Raw genomic sequence first — 23,506 nt, forward strand, 5'->3', positions numbered from 1 at the left:
ATGTGATACATAAAAATCATGTTATGTTATCTTATCTCGGCCAGATGAAAAATTTAGTTGATGATATCAAAATGCTGCAAGAGCTGTGAAACATTTATGGCAACAATATTTCTTCCCTGCTAAAAAACCCATACAGTTTGTGACATAAAGACAGTAAAGACACTTAGTAAAACAACAAACTTGTATTGCGTATAAAATTAGATTTTATTTCAAGAATTGGTGATTCAAAATTAAAAAGCAAAGATTAGAAACTAAAACATCGCTATACGACGTTGGAACTACAAAGTTGGTGCAAATATTTCATGTCAGTAAAAAATTGTTCAAATATTAATTAGAGCTGATATAAACGGTGTACAGTGCAAATATAACAAGCGTTGTATTTGAAATTGCATCCAGCCCAGTGTTAGTATAAACAAATGAAAACTTCTCTCAGTCCTGCATTTATAAACGGTATTAAATTAAAACAATTTGTTCGAGTAAAATTTCATTAAAAACTTAAAAAGTGTGCATTGTTTAAAAAAAGTGCAAAAACTTTAAAAACTAGGTCCCGGTAAGTTTTAAATAACATTAGTTGATCAAATCATTCATCTCTTTGGCCAAATCATCAGAGCTTTGAGATTGGCTTTGTGACTGAATGTTTCGCACAACGCTCTGTAAGTCTTCGGTGTCATCGAAGTTAAGCAAAGTTTGCAGCTGATGTTGCTCCTATAGGGTTGAAAAGTTGTAGGTTAATGAAGTATATGGATGACCAGAACTAACCACACCACGCAGTAAATCAACACAACTTTTTAAAGTTACTTACGTGGTAACTCGTAAGCGGAATGAGGTGTATGAAATAGAAGTTTTAATAAATGTAAGGTTTACAAAGTTGTATTCATTGTGGTATATGGATAAACAAACTAACTTTGCACAGACCACACGTATGTCCGGCACAGTGATTAATGTGCCTAAATTAGGACCAGAGATCAAAACATTTAAAAAGTCACTTCCACACAAAATAACATGTTTCTTTAGCGAGCAAGAGAACAGAACATTATAACAACTGTCGATAAATAAGTTACATTCATTAACAGCAGTCTTAAGAGGATCATGTATCTGTACACATCAACAAACAATACAATACAATACAATACAACAGCAGAATTACATCAAAAACTTACTTGTTTGAGCAGATCATTCTGGTTGTTGTCAAGTTGATTCAAATCACTGATAGTTTTATGAACAAGTTGTTGTAGTTGGCTGTCTCCTTCTACTTTAGCACTTGATAATTGATGGATGGTGTCCTGGATAAACATGTAAGTTAATTACAATTACTTTAACTAAATTAGGTAAGTTAAAAATGGCCTTTTATAGAAGGTGGGTTCAAATTTTAACTTCAACTAGGTACCAAACTTATTACATTGAACAAAAAAAAGTTTAAAATATCTTAAAATTAACTCTAAAGATAAAAAGTTACAAAATGAAAACTTTCCTAAAAAAAGTTTAAAAAAGTTGAAAAATCCTAAGCATCATATACTATCCATCTAATACCTCCCTATATACAACCCAATGTTTTTATAACAGCTTTAAAACCATTAATTAGTGGCTTTATATTTACACCTCTAAACTAAAGTTAAGTATTTAGTTTTTTTCTAATGTTTGGTGTTTTATTAAGTAGTATTTCATTAACTGTCAACTATTTCATAAAAAGTATTTCATTAACACCTTAATCTGAGCTTGAATAGCTTGTTCATTCTTCACGTCTTCAGCTTTCTGTTCACTCAGTTCTTCCACTACAGCATGCTCCTTCTTGCCAAGAACCCTGGGAACTTGACCACCTGTGGCTTGCTCTGCAGAGCTGATCAAATTAGAAACTTTTTCCAACCCCTTTTGAGCGCTGACTTGTGCTTGGTGTTGAACACTGGATTGCTGTGGAAAAACAAAACAATTTAAATCATGTTCAACCAGATTTTAAGAAAAAACGTTTTAAAAATATGAGAAAAGTTTTAGCCAAAAACAATGTTTTAAGATGTTAATTCTGGAAAATACAAAAGTTATGAAAGAAACATGTAAAAATAAAGCTTTTTTGGCATATTATGTAGCATTTCTTTATGCCATGGTGTATTAATATGATAAGGTTTTACTTATAAACATTCAATCATAAACGTTTACGTGTGAGACCTGGGATGTAAAACCATTGCCCATTACCCAACACCCAGGGTGCTACCGTCCAGACCCCACTGAGGCAGTTTATAGACACTTAATAATATAGATTCTATTCTATAAGGGGGGCCTTCAGTGAGACACACTTAAAACCTGGACCTTAATCTTTTACACCAGACCTATTGCTCCATTATCCCTTGAAAGATTCAATCTTACCTGTTGAACTTGTTGGTCAAGTGTTTGTATTTGGTTTTGGATTTGTTGCTGGACATCAAAGTTGTTTTTCCATTCACCGGAGTTGATTTGATTCAACAGATTGTTGAAGTTGTCATCAATTTGTTGTTCATTGTTTTCAGCGGTCTCAAGATTTCCTAAGAAGCGATTCACTGTGCCTTGTACTTGGTGTTGTTCTTGATGTTGTACTTGTCCACTTTGGCCTTGACTTTGGTGTTGTTCTTGATGTTGTACTTGTACTCCACCACCTTGAACCTGATGTTGTTCTTGGTGTTGCTGTTGTACTCCTTGGTCTTGTACTTGTGTCTGTGATTGAGACTGTTGTTGCCCACTTGAAACGGACCCGCTTGAAGAGCTCCCACCATGGGATGATCCACCTTGTTCAATTCCTTCAATGATGGATTGAACTTGTTCAGCAATGGCTTGAACTTCTTTGTCACCTTCAGTCTGAGTCTGAGTTTGGCTCTGGCTTTGTGAACCGCCACCAATATCTACGGGAACTTCAGGTGGAGAATGGGCGCCTTCAGATCCAGAACAACATTGAACCCTGATCTCGTAATCTTCACATACTGGGTGAACTGTTTGTTGATCTCCAGCACATAATAAACCATTGTTCACGTCACAACTGACAACTTGCCACTTCTGGTATAATTTAAATTGTGCCACAGTTCCACCAACTGGTCTGCATTGGATGTCTTGTGGGTGTTGGCAAATATCGAAGCCGTTGTTAGTGATGTGTGGGTAGGTCTCGTTGTCATCTCTGTATGGTAACTTTGGCTTGTCAGAGTTGATCCAATCGGTCCAATAGCAAGACTCTGTAGTTGTTGGTGGTGGTGGTGGTATGGTTGTTGTAGAAGGGGGTGGAGGTGGTGGTAATGTGGTTGTGGAGGGCGGGGTTGGTTTTACTGGTACAGTGGTTGTCGTCACCGGTGCTTCTGGTACAGTGGTCTCACCAGAACCAGTTTCTTCAGTTGTAGGGGTTGGTTTTACTGGTACAGTGGTTGTGGTCACCGGTGCTTCTGGTACAGTGGTCTCACCAGAACCAGTTTCTTCAGTTGTGGGGGTTGGTTTTACTGGTACAGTGGTTGTGGTTACTGGTGCTTCTGGTACAGTTGTCTCACCAGAACCAGTTTCTTCAGTTGTAGGGGTTGGTTTTACTGGTACAGTGGTTGTCGTTACTGGTGCTTCTGGTACAGTGGTCTCACCAGAACCAGTTTCTTCAGTTGTAGGGGTTGGTTTTACTGGTACAGTGGTTGTCGTCACTGGTGCTTCTGGTACAGTGGTCTCACCAGAACCAGTTTCTTCAGTTGTGGGGGTTGGTTTTACTGGTACAGTAGTTGTGGTCACCGGTGCTTCTGGTACAGTTGTCTCACCAGAACCAGTTTCTTCAGTTGTAGGGGTTGGTTTTACTGGTACAGTGGTTGTCGTTACTGGTGCTTCTGGTACAGTGGTCTCACCAGAACCAGTTTCTTCAGTTGTAGGGGTTGGTTTTACTGGTACAGTAGTTGTGGTCACCGGTGCTTCTGGTACAGTTGTCTCACCAGAACCAGTTTCTTCAGTTGTAGGGGTTGGTTTTACTGGTACAGTAGTTGTCGTTGCAGGTGCTTCTGGTACAGTGGTCTCACCAGAACCAGTTTCTTCAGTTGTAGGGGTTGGTTTTACTGGTACAGTGGTTGTAGTTACTGGTGCTTCTGGTACAGTGGTTTCACCAGAACCAATTTCTTCAGTTGTGGGGGTTGGTTTTACTGGTACAGTGGTTGTCGTTATAGGTGCTTCTGGTACAGTGGTCTCACCAGAACCAGTTTCCTCAGTTGTGGGGGTTGGTTTTACTGGTACAGTGGTTGTCGTTATAGGTGCTTCTGGTACAGTGGTCTCACCGGAACCAGTTTCTTCAGTTGTGGGGGTTGGTTTTACTGGTACAGTGGTTGTCGTTACTGGTGCTTCTGGTACAGTGGTCTCACCAGAACCAGTTTCCTCAGTTGTGGGGGTTGGTTTTACTGGTACAGTGGTTGTGGTCACCGGTGCTTCTGGTACAGTGGTCTCACCAGAACCAGTTTCCTCAGTTGTGGGGGTTGGTTTTACTGGTACAGTAGTTGTGGTCACCGGTGCTTCTGGTACAGTGGTCTCACCAGAACCAGTTTCTTCAGTTGTGGGGGTTGGTTTTACTGGTACAGTGGTTGTCGTTACTGGTGCTTCTGGTACAGTGGTCTCACCAGAACCAGTTTCCTCAGTTGTTGTAGGGGTTGATTTTACTGGTACAGTGGTTGTGGTCACCGGTGCTTCTGGTACAGTTGTCTCACCAGAACCAGTTTCTTCAGTTGTAGGGGTTGGTTTTACTGGTACAGTGGTTGTCGTTACTGGTGCTTCTGGTACAGTGGTCTCACCAGAACCAGTTTCTTCAGTTGTGGGGGTTGGTTTTACTGGTACAGTGGTTGTAGTTACTGGTGCTTCTGGTACAGTGGTCTCACCAGAACCAGTTTCTTCAGTTGTAGGGGTTGGTTTTACTGGTACAGTGGTTGTCGTTACTGGTGCTTCTGGTACAGTGGTCTCACCGGAACCAGTTTCTTCAGTTGTAGGGGTTGGTTTTACTGGTACAGTGGTTGTAGTTACTGGTGCTTCTGGTACAGTGGTCTCACCAGAACCAGTTTCCTCAGTTGTGGGGGTTGGTTTTACTGGTACAGTGGTTGTGGTTACTGGTGCTTCTGGTACAGTGGTCTCACCAGAACCAGTTTCTTCAGTTGTAGGGGTTGGTTTTACTGGTACAGTGGTTGTGGTTACTGGTGCTTCTGGTACAGTGGTCTCACCAGAACCAGTTTCTTCAGTTGTGGGGGTTGGTTTTACTGGTACAGTGGTTGTGGGTACTGGTGCTTCTGGAGCAGTAGTAGTTGGCGCTGGTGTTTCTGGAGCAGGGGTGACAGTTGGGGGGTTAGGGGTGCAGGTAGCGGTACACCCACAAGATAAAACATCGGTGAATGAGTATTGGACTTCTGTTCCGTTCTTACATTTCATTGAAACAACTCTGGTAGCAGTGGAAGTTGGGTTGCAACAAGAACAATCATTCTCTGCGCCGTGGTCGGTCCAGAAGTAATGCCCGCGACAGAATCCATCACAGTAAGATAGAGAGATGGGTTCATTTGAGGCACATCCATCAACCAACATATACTCAGGTTTGGTGCTCATACGTTTGTCGCATTCAAAGCATTCTGTTTCTTGGCATTTAAGGCAACATCCATCATCAGATGATATGACTGTTCCACCATTGGCTACACAAGCATCAGAATCGAATGGAGGGCATGGGTTGTGATAGCATTGTTCTGCTAAGAAGCCAGTGTCAAGATCCTTATCTTCGGTACATTGGCAAAGATGACAAGCATCTGGTGCCCATGTTGATCCAGGCTGTAATTAAAATAAAGTAGTTGATGGATGAAGCTTGGGAATCTAAAGGTTGATAGCAAAACTTGCTTAGTGTAACTTAGAAGGGGTAAAATGGATGTCTGCTTATATACCAGACACACATGGTGTATTCATACACCTCATGCTCACTGTCGAGTTATAACATGGTGTATTCATACACTTTATGTTCACTGTCGAGTTATAGCATGAGTTCACACACCTTATATATTTGACACGAATACTTTACAACACACATACCAGTTTTCCCATTCCATCGGCACAACAGACGTTTTCTTGTACACATCTAAGTTTGGAGCAACATCCTTCCACATAAGATTCAAGTTTATAACATGATGAGCATGTGGGAACCTCAGGCACTGGGCAAGCATATGCAACCTCCACGATACCAATGTTTCCATCATTATCAGTGGTACACATGTATTGTTCGCATGTGGATTCGTACCACCAATTATCTCCAACCTGGAATAGAATGAATGTTTTTATATTTGATTCACCTCATAACTTATTTTTTCGCAGATATCAAGCAAAACGTGGGTTTCAACTTTAGATTAAAGTTCTTCATAGTGGCCCAACTTATGTAGCTTAATGCAGAGCCGTAGAAACACCAAGTAGTCCAAAACATGCATTTTCCCAACACCCACTGTGTGTTTTTTGGAAACAAGATGGCGTTTAATTTGCCATTTACGTACCAATGGGTTGGACTACTTGGTATTTTTATGGCTCTGGCTGAATGAGCTACCATTATAGCATAACAAGGTACATTTTCCCTTTTAATGTTTTCAATAGAACAGATCATACTTTATCAAGAACATAAACTGTTATCTAGACAAAATTTCCTAAGCATATTATAAATTCCTGAGTACATAAATCGAAACAAATTTCTGTGTGAAAAATAAATTGAAACAAATTTCTAAGTACACAAAAATGTAAACAAACTTGTACACAAACTTGGTGTAAATAAAATTACATCTAAGGATTAATGAACTTACATTCTTGCAGTCCACGGTTCCATTCGCCCCGGCCACCTGGCACGCTCTCTGCACGCATGTTCCACAGCATTCGCCGGCTCCAACCACATAATCATGGCATGGCGGGCAAGTGGGGTCGCAACTTTGTGCAAAACAACTTTCAACATGACATGCAGTATCGGGGTTGGTGACGTCTGATTGACACACACACTGAGTGCAAACATCAGGGTTCCAGATGTCACCAGGCTGTAAAGTAAGGTGTATGTAGAGACTGGTAATGGTATATATCATTAGGTAAAGGTAAGGTCCTACAAGTGGCACATCTAGCATTGAAGCCAGAGCCCATTTCCTCAACAAGCTGATGTATAATGTAACTTTGCATACTCTGTTAAGTATGGGTGATTACATCTTAACATAGCGTGTTCCAATTCTGTATGGGTTGGGTTATATAGTAAAGTATATCATGGTTGTTGGAACGAGAGTTGGACCATTACCCTAATAGACTGGTATATATTCAAATAAAGAATTATAGAAATTTGTAATAATATCCGGAGGCGTACAAATTATTCATATAGGAGAAATTTTCATATGAGTTTATGTTTAACAAACCCACCTTCCTGGGTAAGAATGCCTGGGTTTACTTTTATCGGAAAGTTTAAAAATTTTTGTTGACAAAAAACTTAAACTTACAAGGTGAGCGACATCATCAACATAACAAATGTTCTTTGATTGACAGGTCACATGACGGCAACCACAAGCATCAATTGTTGTAATGGCATCTTGGCATGGTGAGCATGAGGTGGAGGCCTCGTTACATTTCTTGCAAACTGAAAGCAATGTGAATGTTATAAATACATTAAAGTGGTGAATTATTAAATACCAGACACACATGGGGTATTTAAACAGCTCTAGCCAGAAATTGGCCCACTATTACAAGACCATGATGCTACAACCCATTAGTGACCACTGGGTTGAAGCAATGCTTGTTAAGGATCTTGCCCAAGAACACATACGCGCACAATGGTAGCAGTAGTAAGCTCCGAACCCGGTATTCTCTGGTTACATTGTGAGCACCACTGAGTCTTGGTGTCGAACCAAAAAAACATCAGAGCAAAGGTCGGCAACCTACAAGGACTCGTCCCCGAGCTCATTTTGACCGGCCCGCTCACTGTTTCGAAAATTCCCTTACACACGCCCGTTATGTACAATATATTGCTTATAAGCTCCAGCGAGGATGATTAGAGCCTTCACAAAATAAGGCCCACCATTACACCACAAGCCTACTTACCACATTCATATATTGGGCAGCATTCTGTTTCTGTTGTTACCAATTCATGTAACTCTGGACATTCAGGAGCTTTGGGGCATGGGTTCCGTGACTTGTTGCAGAAGCAATCATAATCAGGAATACATTGGCCAACATTGGTCTGACTTGCTACATACCCAGGTGGGCATTTTGGTACAGGTACGGCATCACAATTAGGCTCACCCTTGATCAACTCATAGTTGCAAACTGTAGGGGAAAGAAGGGTGTTTAGGTTGATGATTACACTACTAGTGACCCTATGCTTTCAAGTCTTATTTTAGTTTTGCATATTGTATGACTTATTTAGTGTACGGTTAAAGCAGTTTATTGGAAATTTTAACGAAAGCAAAACATGTATAAGCCACATCACCTATATAGTTCTTAAAAAATACAAACTAAAATAAGTTTCATTAGATTAGTTTATTGGTTTCCTATTAGTGAGTTTCTCTATAAAACCTTGTCTTGTTTTATGTATCACGCATATATATTTAACTTATTATTAGGGCAGTTTATGAGGTATTTTAACAAGATTTCAAATGTGCAAGACACTCCTTTCTAGTTATTTAGTTCTACAGAAACAAAACTTCAAACAGAAAAAAGAAGTTTATGTGCAGAATGTAAACAGGTAGTTTTACATAATTTTACCAAAGTATTAAATAATGTTAAGTACGTACCACAGTCGTATTGTGGACAGCATGGATCCGATGAGAGCCTTCTAAGTGGGACCTCGCATGGTGCGCAGTTCATAGGGGCTTGTTTCGATGGTGGGCACGTGACTGGGTTACATACGATCTCATGGCCAGCAACACATGAACAGATGGTGCATACATCTGGGTACCAGGTTTCACCAAACTGTGAGAAAAAAGTAAATGATCGAATAAATGGACTTATTTATGCTTGAATGGCAGGGCAACGACAGTCATAATAGCAAAAGTGTTCTGTTTCATACACCTCAGGCCCACTTACAAGTGTACGTACTTAGTGGTGATTTTTTTTTTTTTGCCATTTTGAACAGTCCATAATGGGTACCAGTTAAGTAACTGTGTATCAAACCATACCTAATATCTTAACAACAATATATTTATATATTTATACCAAATATATAAATAATAATAAACAAATATCTAAAGTTACAGAGTGTGTTTGGTTGTGTGACAATAACATATCTAAGTTTATTTATTATCTAAACAATAATATGAAACATGCATACTTACAGAGTGTGTTTGGTTCTTTGCATCCACACAAACATTAGCGACACAATGCATGCAACATCCGTCATCAGATAAAGCAGATTGTCCTCCATGGGATTCGCAATCATCAATATCAAAGGGTGGGCAAGGTTTAGGTGAGCAATCAACAACGTGGAAACCGCTTGTATGGTTCATGTTGTTGGTACATTGACATTCATTGCATGCGTCGGGCTCCCATGTCTCACCAGGCTGTAAGTAAATAGAGACAAAAGTTAGCACTACAGGGCTAAATAGCATTAGATGTATTGCACTATCTGAAGGGTTTTTGGTTAAATTCACTTGAAGTTTGATTTAAATGTTTTTGAACCAGTTTAATACTTTGTTTATTTATGCAATAGTTATAGTAGTGTTGGGTTTCAGTGATATCAGCAGCACATAATACCCCATACTGTAGATACAACCAAATAGGACGAAAATAAAGGAGATTAAAACAAAAGTAAAAGAAAAATGGGACATTTTACCCCAAAAGAAACAAGTCAAGAACATGTTTTAATTCCATAACAGAACATAATATTACATCACAATTTGCATTATTACATCACAACACTCACCAGTTTGATTGCTGGTCCACTAAGACAACATACATCATCAGGAATGCAATGATATTTCTCGCAGCAATCTTCAGTGTATGTGGCTATCTTATAACATGGGGTGCATGTTGGCATGGCAACGGGCGGACACGTGATTGGGGCAGTTGTAACCGTTGTGTGACCGTTAGGGTTCGCCACGCAGATGGATGAAATACATTTGTCCAAGTCTTGCCAGTGATCTCCAATCTGGAAGTTTATATTATGCTTACTATATTGTTGAATTGGAATAGAACTTTATTATCCTCGTGTGACGGGGCAACGACAGTCGTTATAACACGGGGGTTCCGTTTCGTACACCTTGTGCCCGCTTTAAAGTTACCATGTATTTAACTTATTCATCCTCGCATGGCGGGCGATAAAAGTCGTTACAACACGGGTGTTTTGTTGTCGTACACATTGTGCCCATTATGTGTTACCACATATGTAACTTTGTAGGTAATAAAATTGTCTGGAATTTTCCAATCCATTACACCTATTGTCAAACAACTTACTGGTTTACACTGAGTTGAATTATTCTCGTCGGCAACACTGCACGCAGTTTGAACACACATTCCGCAACACTGGCCAGCTACTGGTGTGTATGTGCTGCATGGTGGGCAGTAGGTGCTACATGACTTCACCACACATCCAACATTATAACAACCATCAGTATCAACTGATGTTTCATGGCATGTACATCTAGTGCAGGGGTCAGTGTTCCAGCTATCTCCTGGCTGTGGGTGTATAGGTTAGATATAAACACTTTTAAAAATCCCTCCAACCAAGTGGTCACTAATGGGTTGTGGAACCCTGTGTGTCAGAGTAATTAGCCAACACTAGCCCAAGTCTCAGGGTCAGATATAAAGTAACTAATACAGTAGAGAAAAGTGGTGTTGGGGTAATATACCTACTTCTGAAGTCTTAGGTTAACCTTATGCAACCTCACAAACTTTTTAAAACTTCTCACATTAAACTTTGTTCTTTTCCCATAGAAATCAAATAAAGCTTAAAACGTAGAAATAAAACCAACTTACCAGTTTTTCTGTCCCATTAATATTGCAGACACCCTTGTTCTCACAAGTATAATGTTTGCAATCACATTTATCAACAGTTGTTAATGTGTTTTGACAAACTCCGCAAGATGGGCCGTTATCGGGGCACTTGTTGCAAACTGTAAATATATATTAATTACGTTGAAATAAAATAACATTATCTTGACTATTTGGTTCGGAAATTCGACAAATATTATAACACGGGTGTTCTCTATTATACACCTCATGTCCGCTTAAGTCCCTAGAAGATATCATGTATGTAACTTTGTGGGTGATTGTTTTGTTATTGTATATTATACAGTTTTTAACTCATCCTACACAGACTTTCTGGCCATGTTTTAATACAAACATTATTTTAGTTTTGAACCAAAACGTTTAAAAATGAAAGCAATAATGGCCAGTATATCCGTCATAACAGCTTGCCATGGCTGTAATGTTTTATTAAGTATATTAATATAACAATCTATAACAGTATATTAATAATATACTTACCGCATTTATGTGTTGGACAACATTCTCCGTCAGTTGAAACGAGGTGTTCAAGTTCTCCACATGTGGGCGGTACAGGGCAAGGGTTGCGAGAAGCATTGCAAGTACATTCATACGAGGGGATGCATTTGCCGGGATTGGTTTGGACGGGAATGTACCCGGGATCGCATGTTGGGATCGTTACAACGTCGCATTCGTCATCGCCTTTGCCTAACTCGTAGTTACATACTGTGGGAAAAAGTAAAGATTGTTTTAAATACTAAAATTTATTCATTTTTAACAAACATGCTAATAAATGCCAGACATTATTTCAGTAGCTGGAACTTGTTTGGCAAGACATTTCTGTGAATGGAGTTGTTTTTGTTAGAGATTTTCTTGTTAGGAGATATATAATATAAAAATACACTTAAATGATGTAGCTTTTATGGCTCCATTAGCCAAAAAACGGTCCTGGCTCTTGGTTAATATGAATCTTTTATTAATTTCTAATACTTACCACACTTGTAGGTGGGGCAACATGGGTCAGAACCTCGTTCAAGTTCAGGCACAAAACATGAGTGACAGCTTGGTACGGCATCTGTCCAACCAGGTGAACATGGCTTGTTTGTACAAACCACATTCTGTCCTTCCATACAAGAGCATATCGTGCATGAAGCGTTCTCTGATACCCAGCTCTCCCCATACTGTGTAAAGGTATAATGAGTTTAATAAATGGATGTATATTAGGTATAGGAGGTTAGCACAGAAGAATTTATATAAGTAATACAAAGGTTTACCTGAGTCTTACCATGTGCGGAGATAACAATTACTTAGAGACTTTAAAAGTTCAAAATTCAGTTTAATAGAAATGGAGATATATAACATATACTACAATGTGGGCACAGAAGACACACTTGGTGCAATTACTGTCCTCATACACCGAATGCTCAATGTTTAATTATAGAACATGCGCTTCCTCACACCAAACACATTCACTCATGCTCATTTTCCTACAGGTCTTACCCCAAATATATTCCCATCAGCATCCACACAGTCAGTGCAAGTTTCCTCAGCCACACATTCCCCACCATCAAGCACGGTACCCGGTGGACAGAAACAGCCCTCAACAACTTCCTCGGACGCGCATTGTTCACCCGAGATAAAATTATCGCAAGTTTGTTCACAGTTGGGTTGGCAAGCCATGTATATCTCATCATCACCACACTCCATGGCTGGAAAACAATAATAAACAAATAACTAAATGTAACTTAAATAAATGGGGTCTAGGACCCATATAACTAAATGTAACTTAAATAATACTGATCTAGGACCCATAGCCTGAGACGCTAGGGGACCTCACTCATTTTGAATAGAATAGCTTGAATAAATAGATGTTACTTATTTATTCCACCAACAACAGCCGTGAAAACATGGTTGCTTTGTTTCACCTTGTGCCCGCTTACGAGTTGTATCACTTTTTTAAATGAATTTCACTTTTGTTTCCTCGCATGGCAGGACAAGTTAGAACAATCGCCATATAGTTTCCAAAGACACATACACCCACAATGATAGCAGCATTTAACTTTAACATTGAGTTTATTATGCCGTGGTTCTCCCATCCAGTATCCATACACCCCCCCATCACTGAAACATTCTACCCCACATACAACAATATAAACTCACGGCAAATAGAGTCAGTTCTCCAATCCACGCATACGCCAGCATGTTGACAGATCCTCGCGTATCCGTACAAAGCTTCACAGTAACTATAGTTCCCACACTGTGCCGTATCAAATCGGCAAATCTTTAAATATACTTCGGGATCCACTAACGCATGGCAGTCCTGTAATTAGTTCAGATTTAGAAATTCTGTGTCATAAATATTAACTGCCAGAGAAGCTAAACCATTCTTGTAATCTGTCTTGCAGCAATAGTATATACTTAACAATATATTTCTCGTACTAGAAATGAAAACAGTATAAAAATATAAAAGAGTTTACACCTAAATTTTGTTTACATTTGTGGTAAAAAAGTTCATTCACCGTGGTTTACTTTGACATTTCTTCCACCATTCATTTCATAAAAGCAATTTCAAATAAGACAAAACATGTTTATACTACAACAATATACTTACTTTAAAAACATCAGACGTGATGATATCACACTCAGGTGCGGCGGGAAAACAAGTTTTATTATCTTCCTTGAAGCAATGCTTTGATTCGTTGTACACCAACCAACTTTCGCCAAATATTTCAATATCCTTGACAACCGTTCCTTTTCTTGTCGTGAAATCATCACCTTGGTCATTGTTACAAACACCTGGAGGATTGTTAAGTGTTAGTGATGTCATATAGGTTTGCGTGAGGTGATTAATTATGATTGCATTAGACTTGGTATATTCAATTATCTCAAAACAAAAGTTACTATCTTTACACCACTAAGGTAATTTATAGACATTTAAGAATTCAATTGTATTACTATTGGCATTGCACTATACTAAGCGTGAGAGGAGATATATTCCATCACAGTACAGCTGGGACACCCAATATGCAATGTTAGACAGATAACTATGCATTCATACAATGAACACAGTGCAACCCATTTTAAACCAACCTATCCACACAACTTACCACACAGTCCTTCAGTTTTATTGAAGTAAACTGAATAAGGGACGATCAAACTCCAGCTGTAATCCAGCCCAGTGTAAGTGAGGGTGATGCCGAGGTCGGGAATCGTTACATAGAAGAGGTTGAATCCTCGCAACTCGATACGGATGTCTCCAAACGTGTATGGCATTTGCGCGCGGTGTTTCAAGTTTCCTCCATTCACTGTGAACTAATAATGGAAAGATAATGATGATTGTTTTGTATTGTTGACTTAACAATTGTAGTAAAAATATTACTTTGGTTTTTCACAGTAAATTTATTAGGTATGATTGACACAATATGTTAGTTTTCAATTTAATTTTTTTTAACTGAATTTTTTCTTAGTTTTTGTGATGGTTAGAGTAAACCCATTAGTATATTCTATATAGGGAGATCCTCTTTCTTATATCCTATTATTCAACTTACTGTGTAGTTCTTATACAGCACAACGTGTGTTGGTCCGTATCTGATCGTCATCTTTCGTGTACAAGTTGTTTCAGGTGCTTCGGGACAAGCTTCATTCTCCATCCAAATCTAACAGGTGGATTGTTTGTATTTTGAAAATTTTAGATTTAAGCATTAAAAAAGGTAGGTGCTGATTGTATATATGTCTTAAGAAAATTTTTAGTAATAAATTTGTGTGAGACCCATATTTTAATATGGGACCCAAATATTATGGGTCTCATATTTTGTGGGTCCCAAATTTTTATTAAAGTTCTTAATTTTAAAAGTTCTTAATTTTTTAATTTATTGAAGTTCTCAATTTTAACAGCTTCCAAGATTAATAACCTATTTATGGGACTCAAGTAAACTGGCCTCTAAAACTATTTTTTTAATTTTTTACGATTCCTTGATTTAGCATGACCAACAACTTTCACACCAAGTTTATTTAATTTTTACCTCATAATCGTGTGGGTGGTTACTGTGATGTTCATTCATATCCCGTGATAATACAAACGTACAGTTTCCTTGGAACGGATAATATTTACCATCGAATGTGAAGAAGTGAGGGTCACCCTGGCCAAAGCAATAACCTGTGATGGGAGGAAGTTTCAGTTGGTTTTGATGGTAATAATAATGATGGAAATAATACTGTGTACGCAATATATAACACAAAAATAAATTAGACTATAAAGTTAATATACAAGTGTTATAACTGCAACTATAAAATACAATCAAAGTAAATTAATAGTAAACATAAGTTTTATTGGAACCAAACCTTTATCTTTGTAAAATTTTGACAAAGTCCCACAAATGGGAGAGAAAATGTATTTTTTAACAATTACATTTTATAAATGGAGTTGTAACTTACATTGGCACTCCCATTGACAACTACAACCGTCAGTGACAGCCACGGCAGGGAATCCGTTCAGGCACGTAGGTTTGTTCTCAGCCGTGCATTTAACGGTGGTGTCGACGCTCTCTGTTTTACAAACACCCGGTGCTTCTTCCACGCAAGTGAGGTCGACGCAAAGTGATTCGTCGTTTCTAAGTGGCCAAGTCTCACCAGGTGAATGTGCGATGCCCTGTGTTTATAATATAGGTTAGGATCTGACAAACTGTAGATTTTTATACATTTTCACTTCAACTAGAAAGTGCAACATATTACATGTTTCGGTTTTGGTTATTCAACTTTAACCATCCTCAGTTTTAGATAAGACAAGAGTAAGTGTTACAAGTACCAAGCTGGTCTTTATATAACACTCACTCTTGTCTCATCTAACACTGAGGATGGTTAAAGTTGATTAACTGAAACTGCACCATCCTCAGTGTTAGATGAGACAACAGTGAGTGTTGTATAAAGACCAGCTTGGTACTCTTGTTTCATCTAACACTGAGGATGGTGCATTTTCAGTTAATCAACTTCAACCATCCTTTATATTATAAAAGGCAAAAGCTAGATATGTATATACATTCTATGCTATTTCAAGTAAATTAAAACAAGAGTTAATTTATTAAGGTACCAGGCAAAAATTTCCAACCAAATATTTAATAAAAACAGTTAATTTATTTTTCCTTATACAACACTTAAACATGTGAGGTTCTTACATCGCTATCCACGCAGTTGCACCACTTTGGTGTTGTTGTTGTTATTTCTTCATCTGGATGAGTTACTTCTGGCGTTGTGGTGATTATTTCTGGTTCGGGTGTTGTTGTCGTAACTTCTGTCGTTGTTGTTGTTTTTTCAGTCGTTGTGGTTGTTATCACTGGTGTTGTAGTTGTAACAACTGGGCATTCACTTTTTGGAATACATTTGTTTTTAATTTCATCCCAGACTTCATCTGAAACAAAAGATTGAATAAATGTATCATCATAACTGGATTTTGAATCAAAATTTTGTTGGATCAGCTACTGCAGTGGTTCACAGACAATTGTTATTGTAAAAGTGAAACCAATAAATTGGTTGCTCAAAAAAGTTGTATGAAATGAAGTTTGGGGAATCCACTTTCTGCATTTGCACTTTATATTAATATGCAGAATGCTTTGAATTATTACAAGAATCGCTGCAAGCAATGTTCGTTTTTTTTTTCTAATCGATGTGGGTGAGATCCTTGTTCAATGACCTGGGATTTAGGCTCATTACTCAAACACCCCTGGCGCTCCCATAAGTCTAAATGGAACGTGTTACAGGAGCGTGTTCCCAGTGTCAACAGTGTATAGTTCAACCCACTACGTGCACAACATGTTACAACCAATATATAGATTAACCCACTACGTGCACAACATGTTACAACCAATATATAGTTCAACCCACTACGTGCACGACATGTTACAACCAATATATAGATTAACCCACTACGTGCACAACTCCTCACCATCTTTGCAGGAGACATAACATCCTTCCAAACTTCCCCATGGACAGTTTGTGGGGTTGGGGTTATCGCACGTAGGTGGGCACGGGTTGCCACATGCGTTGTATTTCCATTCACAAGTCTCGTTATCATAGGATGATCCAAACCCAGGGTTGAACACTTCGCACATGACGGGACAAACCTCGTTGTTACGCCAGTTGATGCAAACGCCGGCAGCCGCACATTCCTGTGGGGAGTAATATATTGTTTATGTTGGATAATATAGGAATTGAATCCAATGATATATGAATTATTATAAAAGAGCTTTGTTATATTGTTTATGTAAGGATGTATAATTGACATCTGAAGCTAAAATGGTAATTATATCATGCCAGTGTTTTGCTTCCGCCAATTTATGGGTCACAACAACTTTGGCTTAATGCTGAAACCTCAATATCAAAAAGAAGTTAAATTGTAAAAAAATTATGAAAAAAAACAAGCTAGAGTTAAAACTAATTAACCAAAATTAAAACAAAGTTAGATATAATACAAAATATGTAAATAAAGTTAAAACCCAAGCTTACCTGAGCATATACCGCCACAGCTGTGCAAAAGCATTCACAATCTCCACCAAAGTTACATCCACAGGTATCGTACATGCAGTTATCGTAATAATGGGTGGGGTCAACTTTGGCGTGACATTCAGCGAACACCTCACTGTTGATGATGGCACATTTCTTCTCCGCCCATGGTGCGCGCTCAGGGGACTCCAGGCACGGGTTTGGGTCTCGCGTGCCATCCGGGCATGTATCATCAGTCTAACACAGAAGTATTGTTAAATAAAAATGTCAGAATTATAAAATATCTGAGAAGCTGAAAAATTCTAAAATAAAAAATTTCTAAAATAAAAAATCTCCAAACACCGATAAGTTTACATAACCTTCCCTGAAATTTATCATGTACCCTGTAAACTCACCCTTTAATTTAAAAAACATATACCACTTAAACTTTATCACACCCTCTACAACTTTAACACACCCTCTTTAACTTTAACACACCCCCTTACCTTCCAGTCGTTGCCAAAATCATTAGGATTGACGGCAATATCTCCGTCTCTTGTTTGGAAATCATTCCCAGTGTCGCCGTCATAATTACCACACAATCCACACACCTGTGATGTCATAATGAATGAATGTTATTTATCTTGTAGTAACGGGAAACTTCAGAGTTATACGACATATTGTAATTATTAACTTAAAAACAATAACAATTTGGGCTAAAATGTTTAAAATGAAGGTAATTGTATCATACATATGGTTTGTTGTATTTGTAATGAAACTAACCAAAAATATCTTTTTTAAGCACTTTTATTGAAATGTTTCTAAAGTTGTATATCCATAAATGCTCCTAAATTATAAAAATTATATTACAGTAACTTTAAAATTTGAAACAATTCCACAACCACACACCACATACCTGTCCCATGTAATTAGGTTGAAGTTGAACTTTAGCTGCGTTTTCTTTGTTCCATAGAACGGATAACCCATTGTTGGTTTCAACGATGTAATAAATACTCCCCTTTCTAATGTTGTATTGGAAGCCACTGGGTGGGGCTGGGGAGCCGATGGAAACACTTTCTGATACGACCTGTAGGTGTATGTGTGGTACATTGTAAATACAGGGGAAAACATTACGCATATTTTTCTCCACATTAGAACTTTAGTGTTGTTTTTATACATGGTGTTTGAAAAATATGACCTGCATGCTATCATAGGTCCTTGGCAACCTTATAAATGCAAAACTTCTAGTTTATATATTACACGGCACATATAGTTAAAGGAATGGCAATTATGTAGCACCAAAGTTTTAGTAGAAATTTCAGAATTTCTTGAAATGAAAATGACCTTTATTATAAAACTCTTTCTATGTTTCCAATGTTTCAAAGTTGGGCAGGAAGAAATTACTAGGAAGTGCCTGATGACAAATGCAAACACCTTTATTATCCAACAACTTTTTTTCCCTTTATCCCCACTATGAAGTGCTAAGAGACATAAGTAACTAATTAACAAACTCACAGGTTCTCCATCTCCCTTTGTAAGTTTGATGACAACATTGTAGAGATGGACGGTGACTGACTTGGTGCACGTCACACCATTGTTACCGCATGGAATGTTCTCAACAACAACACGGAAGCCTCCAGTTTTGTTGTTGCAGAAGTCTTGTGACATCACATAAGAACAAGCACCCTGTTTGGGGAAGGGGTTAATATGGAGCATATTGTGACAAAAACTCAATACAAAATTATCTAATAGTTCCATTCCATAATAAAAATATCCAAATATCTATTATATTCCAATGGAGTGAGACCTTCAATGAGGCACACCTTAGATGTAGGTCTACCATAAGTTTATTATCTTATTAAATTTATTGCTTCATAAACCTATAATACTCTTTAATGTTGGCCTTTTACCCCAACACTTATATGTGGGCCCTTTACCCCAACACTTATATGTTGGCCCTTTACCCCAACACTTATATGTTGGCCCTTTACCCCAACACTTATATGTAGGCCCTTTACCCCAACACTTATATGTTGGCCCTTTACCCCAACTCTCAGAGTGCTACCATGTGTTTATTACCCTGTTAGCTATTGCTCCACATATCTATGATACACTAAGTTAAAATGCAAATATTAACTTTACCTGGAAGTTGTATCTAAGTCCATCGAATGAAGTGAAATGTGGATCTCCTACAGCAGAGCATTCAGCAGGACAAGCCATCTCTGTACACGACCATCCACCCTCAACACAAGTACAATCATTGCAACTATCAGGGCTCATAACAGAGTTTGGTTCGTATACTTGTCCATTGTGCGTGCATGAACATTGGTCGGGCTTCACACAAGTGTTCGTGTTCTCATCTGTGGAGGGTAATGGTTTATATTAACAACAGACCTTTACATAAAGCAGGGGTTTAAGAGGTCTGGGTCCTTACCAGCTACTGATAGATAACTATTTATTTTGCTAGGGTATAAGATCACAGCTTAGATTCTTAGTTCAAAATTTTGTTAAGGGGGAAAAGTTTTGTCTGTAATTATATTTGACTCTGTAGCAGAATTGGTAAGAAACTTTGCATTACAAAATGCAGAGTTTTTTTTCCTATTAATTTTTATAAATTCAATATCAATCAGAGCAGCCCCCAAAAAACTCTCTTTTAATATTTTTAGTCAATATAGTTAATGTTACATAAGCTTACACCATTCCTGTTATGAACTCCCACCTTTAATAGTTCCTTCAGGACAACCACATCCAGCTACACAGCTCTCAGCCATGCAGAAGGTCTTCTTTGATTGACAGGTGTCCTGGCATGCTGTTCCACTTGACGAAACACAGTCAATATAAACAAGTGGTTCCTCGCATGATGGGGCTTCTTGTTTATCATGGCATGTCATCAAACCATCTTTGCATTCGCTGTGAATGGATGAATGAATTAAATGAGGTAATAGATAAATGAATATGAATGTAACTACATCCTCGCATGCCAGAAAACACCAGTCGTTATAACACGGGTGTTCTGTTTTAATCACCTCATGCCAGCTTACGAGTTACCATGGATGAAACTTTGTGGGTGATTGTTTTATTGGGATACGAATATTTTCTTAATGGATAACGGATGAGTTAAAATAAAACCAAAGACAATTGTGTTTTATATGTATTGTGTTTTATATGTATGATGTAGTGTTTGTAGTTAAACTTATATGATAATCATTCTATAACAACTGTAATGTTAAGTAACCAAACTGTTGATTTATCCTCGCATGGCGGGCAACGACAGTTGTTATAACACAGGTGTTCTGTTTCATACACCTCGTGCCGCTTACTGCTGCGTACGTAACTATTTGAAGACAATCATATCCTATATGAATGAGATGTAATGTTAGTATTTAAAGCTATATGATAATTATCCTATAATATCTCTAAGGTTGACTGACCAAACTGTTGATGAAGTTTCCATTGCTTCCCCTGCTGTATATTTCACTCCTTGGTAAATACATCCGCACTTTTCCATCTCCACACACGTACCGTCATCATTGAGATATAAGTTCTGCGGACAGTAACACCCAGGGTGGCACATTCTGTCACACATGATGCCACCTAGTGTTGAACACTTGGAAACACAGTCTCCACCGCATTCTCGGTACTCAAGTCCAGATTCGCAAGTCACACCTGGGAATGTAATGTTGAATTATTGCACAACTGAGGTATTGAGCCATTGTATTAAATATAGGGAGGTCTTACACTCTTACAGCTTGGGAAGCTTAGGCTACAGTTGACCTACTACCTTAAATAAGAACATATTATATTCTATATGGGTAAGGTCTTACAGTGAGCCATGACATGGGCCTTGGGTAAGACCTAGAGGGAACATTGCTCCAATACATAGTCACTAATTGGTTGCAGCACCATGGGCATTGTAAAAATGGGCCAACTCTGGCCTAAACCATTGTCTAAAGCGCCATACTGTAGGACCTCACCCATATAGAACAGATGGTATTCAACTTACCACAAGTTGTATTGCTTCTCCACTGAATAACAACCCCTTTCTCCACACATTTCCGCGCATAGTCTGACAATGATGAACACATGCAGTTGTCGCCACTACATCCGCATACATCAGATCTGGGTAGACATGGATTTAGTTTAACGTAACTTTTTCATCTTTGTTCATTATTATAACACGGGTGTTTTGTTTCGTACACCTCGCGCTCGCTAACACACATCCTATGCAGTTGCTGAAACCTGTTCATAAATGATCGCTGATTATTGTAAGTTTTCTGGCCACCTATTACACACGGTTTGAGAAACTCTATTCAGACATTCAAACCAACCATTCACAATTCACAAAACATTTAAACCGACCAATCACAACTCACAAAACATTTAAACTGACCAATTACAACTCACAAAACATTTAAACCGACCAACCACAACTCACAAAACATTTAAGCCAACCAATCACAACTCACCGGCACATAGAGTAATGCAACTCATAATCCACCACTTGGTGGCAGGGTTTGAACACGTCACTCTTTATGACATCACAAAGCTGATTCGCTTCCTCGATTTTCTCCTGGTTAGCCGAGCAAGATTCGGGGATAGAGGGCACGGCTGCGCATTCAGAGGAAACCTGGGGTAATATGGTAAATTGTGATTTATTATAGTAGGGTGGGGAAGATGGGACACTTTTAGCACATAATATCCAAATACCTTGATCGTGTTTTAAACGATTAACAACGGTCTCTGTGAGTCGTCAGGATATGATTTTATAATTATTTCAATTTTCTTTGTTTACTACTAAATGGGACGAGAAAATAGAATGAAAAGGTGTCCCATCCTCCCCCACCCTACTGGATTAGATCATGGATAAAGTTCCACCAGGCGTGTAAGTGGAGCAAAGGATTTAGAAGAGTTCGCCAAAAAATTAAGTGATTCTTTGAGAGAAATTTTTATTCATACACAAATACTTTGTACTACTCATATAAAAAGTACTGTAATGTGTGAATTTTTCACTGTTTTCACTGTGAATTTGTTTGATTTGTATTTTTCTTATCAAAGTACCCACGCATCTACAATGGTTGCGGCATTAAATATCTCCAAACCTTTTGGTTACAATGTGGGCAATCTAACCACCATGTCAGACATATATTACGGTAACCAAAGTCACATTATTCACCTTCCACGAGTTTCCAAAGCTAGCTGGATTGGTTTCAACGATGCTTTGTGGTGTCTTCATATCATCGGTGGCTTTCCCGTTAAAGTTTCCACACAAACCACACACTCTGTTTCTCCATAAGGGATCCAACTGCAGAGAAAATCTTTAGTTAATTTCTTGGTAAAACTTTGTAGCCATAGTTTCTATGTTATTTATTTGTGGTGTGCAGTGTGTTATGAATATGATCCTACAGCGAGGCACACCAGAGGTTCTGATATGTAGGTTCTAAAAAAAACCATATAAAGAACACCTTATGGTTTGGAGGAATGAACTCTGACATGATCCTAGTCCCAATGAAAAGTCTTATCATAGGACTTCACCCATATAGAGTAGAAAACACTATTTTAGGGGCGTAGTTAGCCATTTTTGACATAAATTCCATGTATGGTAGGAGCTTACTCATATAGACCAAGCAATATTATTTAATACACACACATCTGTCATCTATCCACTCTGTTATAAAGTCTTGTAGTGACTCCCCGAATGGTTGGAGTTACACTACTGGGGATTCCCAGACATCCGGGATTCTTCCTTGTTGTTGTCTCGGCAGACATTCTAATAAACTGACTTATGAAGCGCACGTTGCGCCACTTCAGTCTCATCTCAGTGAACCAACTCTGGTATACATTTATATGAATCCAAGCTACTATGGAACTTAGAATAAGTAACATCACACAGAACCACTCACCCTGATATAAAGTCTCATCTCACCATCCCAATCAACCTCAATACCATTGGATGTTTTAACTTGAACCATCATGCTGGATAACCTCATAATGGAGATGTCACCTGTTCGTATAAAAAAGGGTTGAATAGTGGTGTTTTTAGGATGTGAAAAAACAGGTAAAAGAATAGAAAAAATTACAGGTACAGAAAAAAATAAATGGTCATACA

The 23,506-nt window shown here is 38.3% G+C and overlaps 1 protein-coding gene across 3 annotated transcripts in view; it reads right to left on the reverse strand.

Annotated features, from left to right (window-relative positions):
* Positions 1-163: 163 nt before the first annotated feature.
* The window catches only part of LOC149740916 (von Willebrand factor-like), a 38,680-nt gene continuing 15,337 nt past the window's right edge, over positions 164-23,506 (reverse strand). For 2 of the 3 annotated variants that reach the window (XM_089872344.1, XM_089872346.1), the window contains 35 exons: positions 23,301-23,401; positions 22,574-22,702; positions 21,867-22,027; positions 21,404-21,519; positions 20,832-21,066; positions 20,120-20,310; positions 19,543-19,760; positions 18,916-19,086; positions 18,317-18,487; positions 17,907-18,011; positions 17,425-17,658; positions 16,865-17,087; positions 16,098-16,330; positions 15,361-15,574; positions 14,949-15,082; positions 14,475-14,582; positions 14,034-14,238; positions 13,538-13,722; positions 13,087-13,246; positions 12,427-12,635; positions 11,921-12,107; positions 11,428-11,652; positions 10,918-11,054; positions 10,396-10,617; positions 9,866-10,090; positions 9,279-9,503; positions 8,739-8,916; positions 8,047-8,271; positions 7,449-7,585; positions 6,780-7,004; positions 6,028-6,249; positions 2,359-5,772; positions 1,705-1,908; positions 1,161-1,283; positions 164-705 (listed from right to left, as the gene is read on the reverse strand). In XM_089872344.1, coding sequence (XP_089728470.1) covers positions 568-705; positions 1,161-1,283; positions 1,705-1,908; positions 2,359-5,772; positions 6,028-6,249; positions 6,780-7,004; positions 7,449-7,585; positions 8,047-8,271; positions 8,739-8,916; positions 9,279-9,503; positions 9,866-10,090; positions 10,396-10,617; positions 10,918-11,054; positions 11,428-11,652; positions 11,921-12,107; positions 12,427-12,635; positions 13,087-13,246; positions 13,538-13,722; positions 14,034-14,238; positions 14,475-14,582; positions 14,949-15,082; positions 15,361-15,574; positions 16,098-16,330; positions 16,865-17,087; positions 17,425-17,658; positions 17,907-18,011; positions 18,317-18,487; positions 18,916-19,086; positions 19,543-19,760; positions 20,120-20,310; positions 20,832-21,066; positions 21,404-21,519; positions 21,867-22,027; positions 22,574-22,702; positions 23,301-23,401 — 9,590 coding nt within the window. In that variant the 3' untranslated portion in view covers positions 164-567. The remainder of the gene's footprint in view (positions 706-1,160; positions 1,284-1,704; positions 1,909-2,358; positions 5,773-6,027; positions 6,250-6,779; positions 7,005-7,448; positions 7,586-8,046; positions 8,272-8,738; positions 8,917-9,278; positions 9,504-9,865; positions 10,091-10,395; positions 10,618-10,917; positions 11,055-11,427; positions 11,653-11,920; positions 12,108-12,426; positions 12,636-13,086; positions 13,247-13,537; positions 13,723-14,033; positions 14,239-14,474; positions 14,583-14,948; positions 15,083-15,360; positions 15,575-16,097; positions 16,331-16,864; positions 17,088-17,424; positions 17,659-17,906; positions 18,012-18,316; positions 18,488-18,915; positions 19,087-19,542; positions 19,761-20,119; positions 20,311-20,831; positions 21,067-21,403; positions 21,520-21,866; positions 22,028-22,573; positions 22,703-23,300; positions 23,402-23,506) is intronic. The other variant, XM_089872345.1, reaches the window with a different exon arrangement.

This window comes from Ciona robusta, chromosome 2, assembly GCF_009617815.1.
Source record: "Ciona robusta chromosome 2, ASM961781v2".
Taxonomy (NCBI): Eukaryota; Metazoa; Chordata; class Ascidiacea; order Phlebobranchia; family Cionidae; genus Ciona; species Ciona robusta.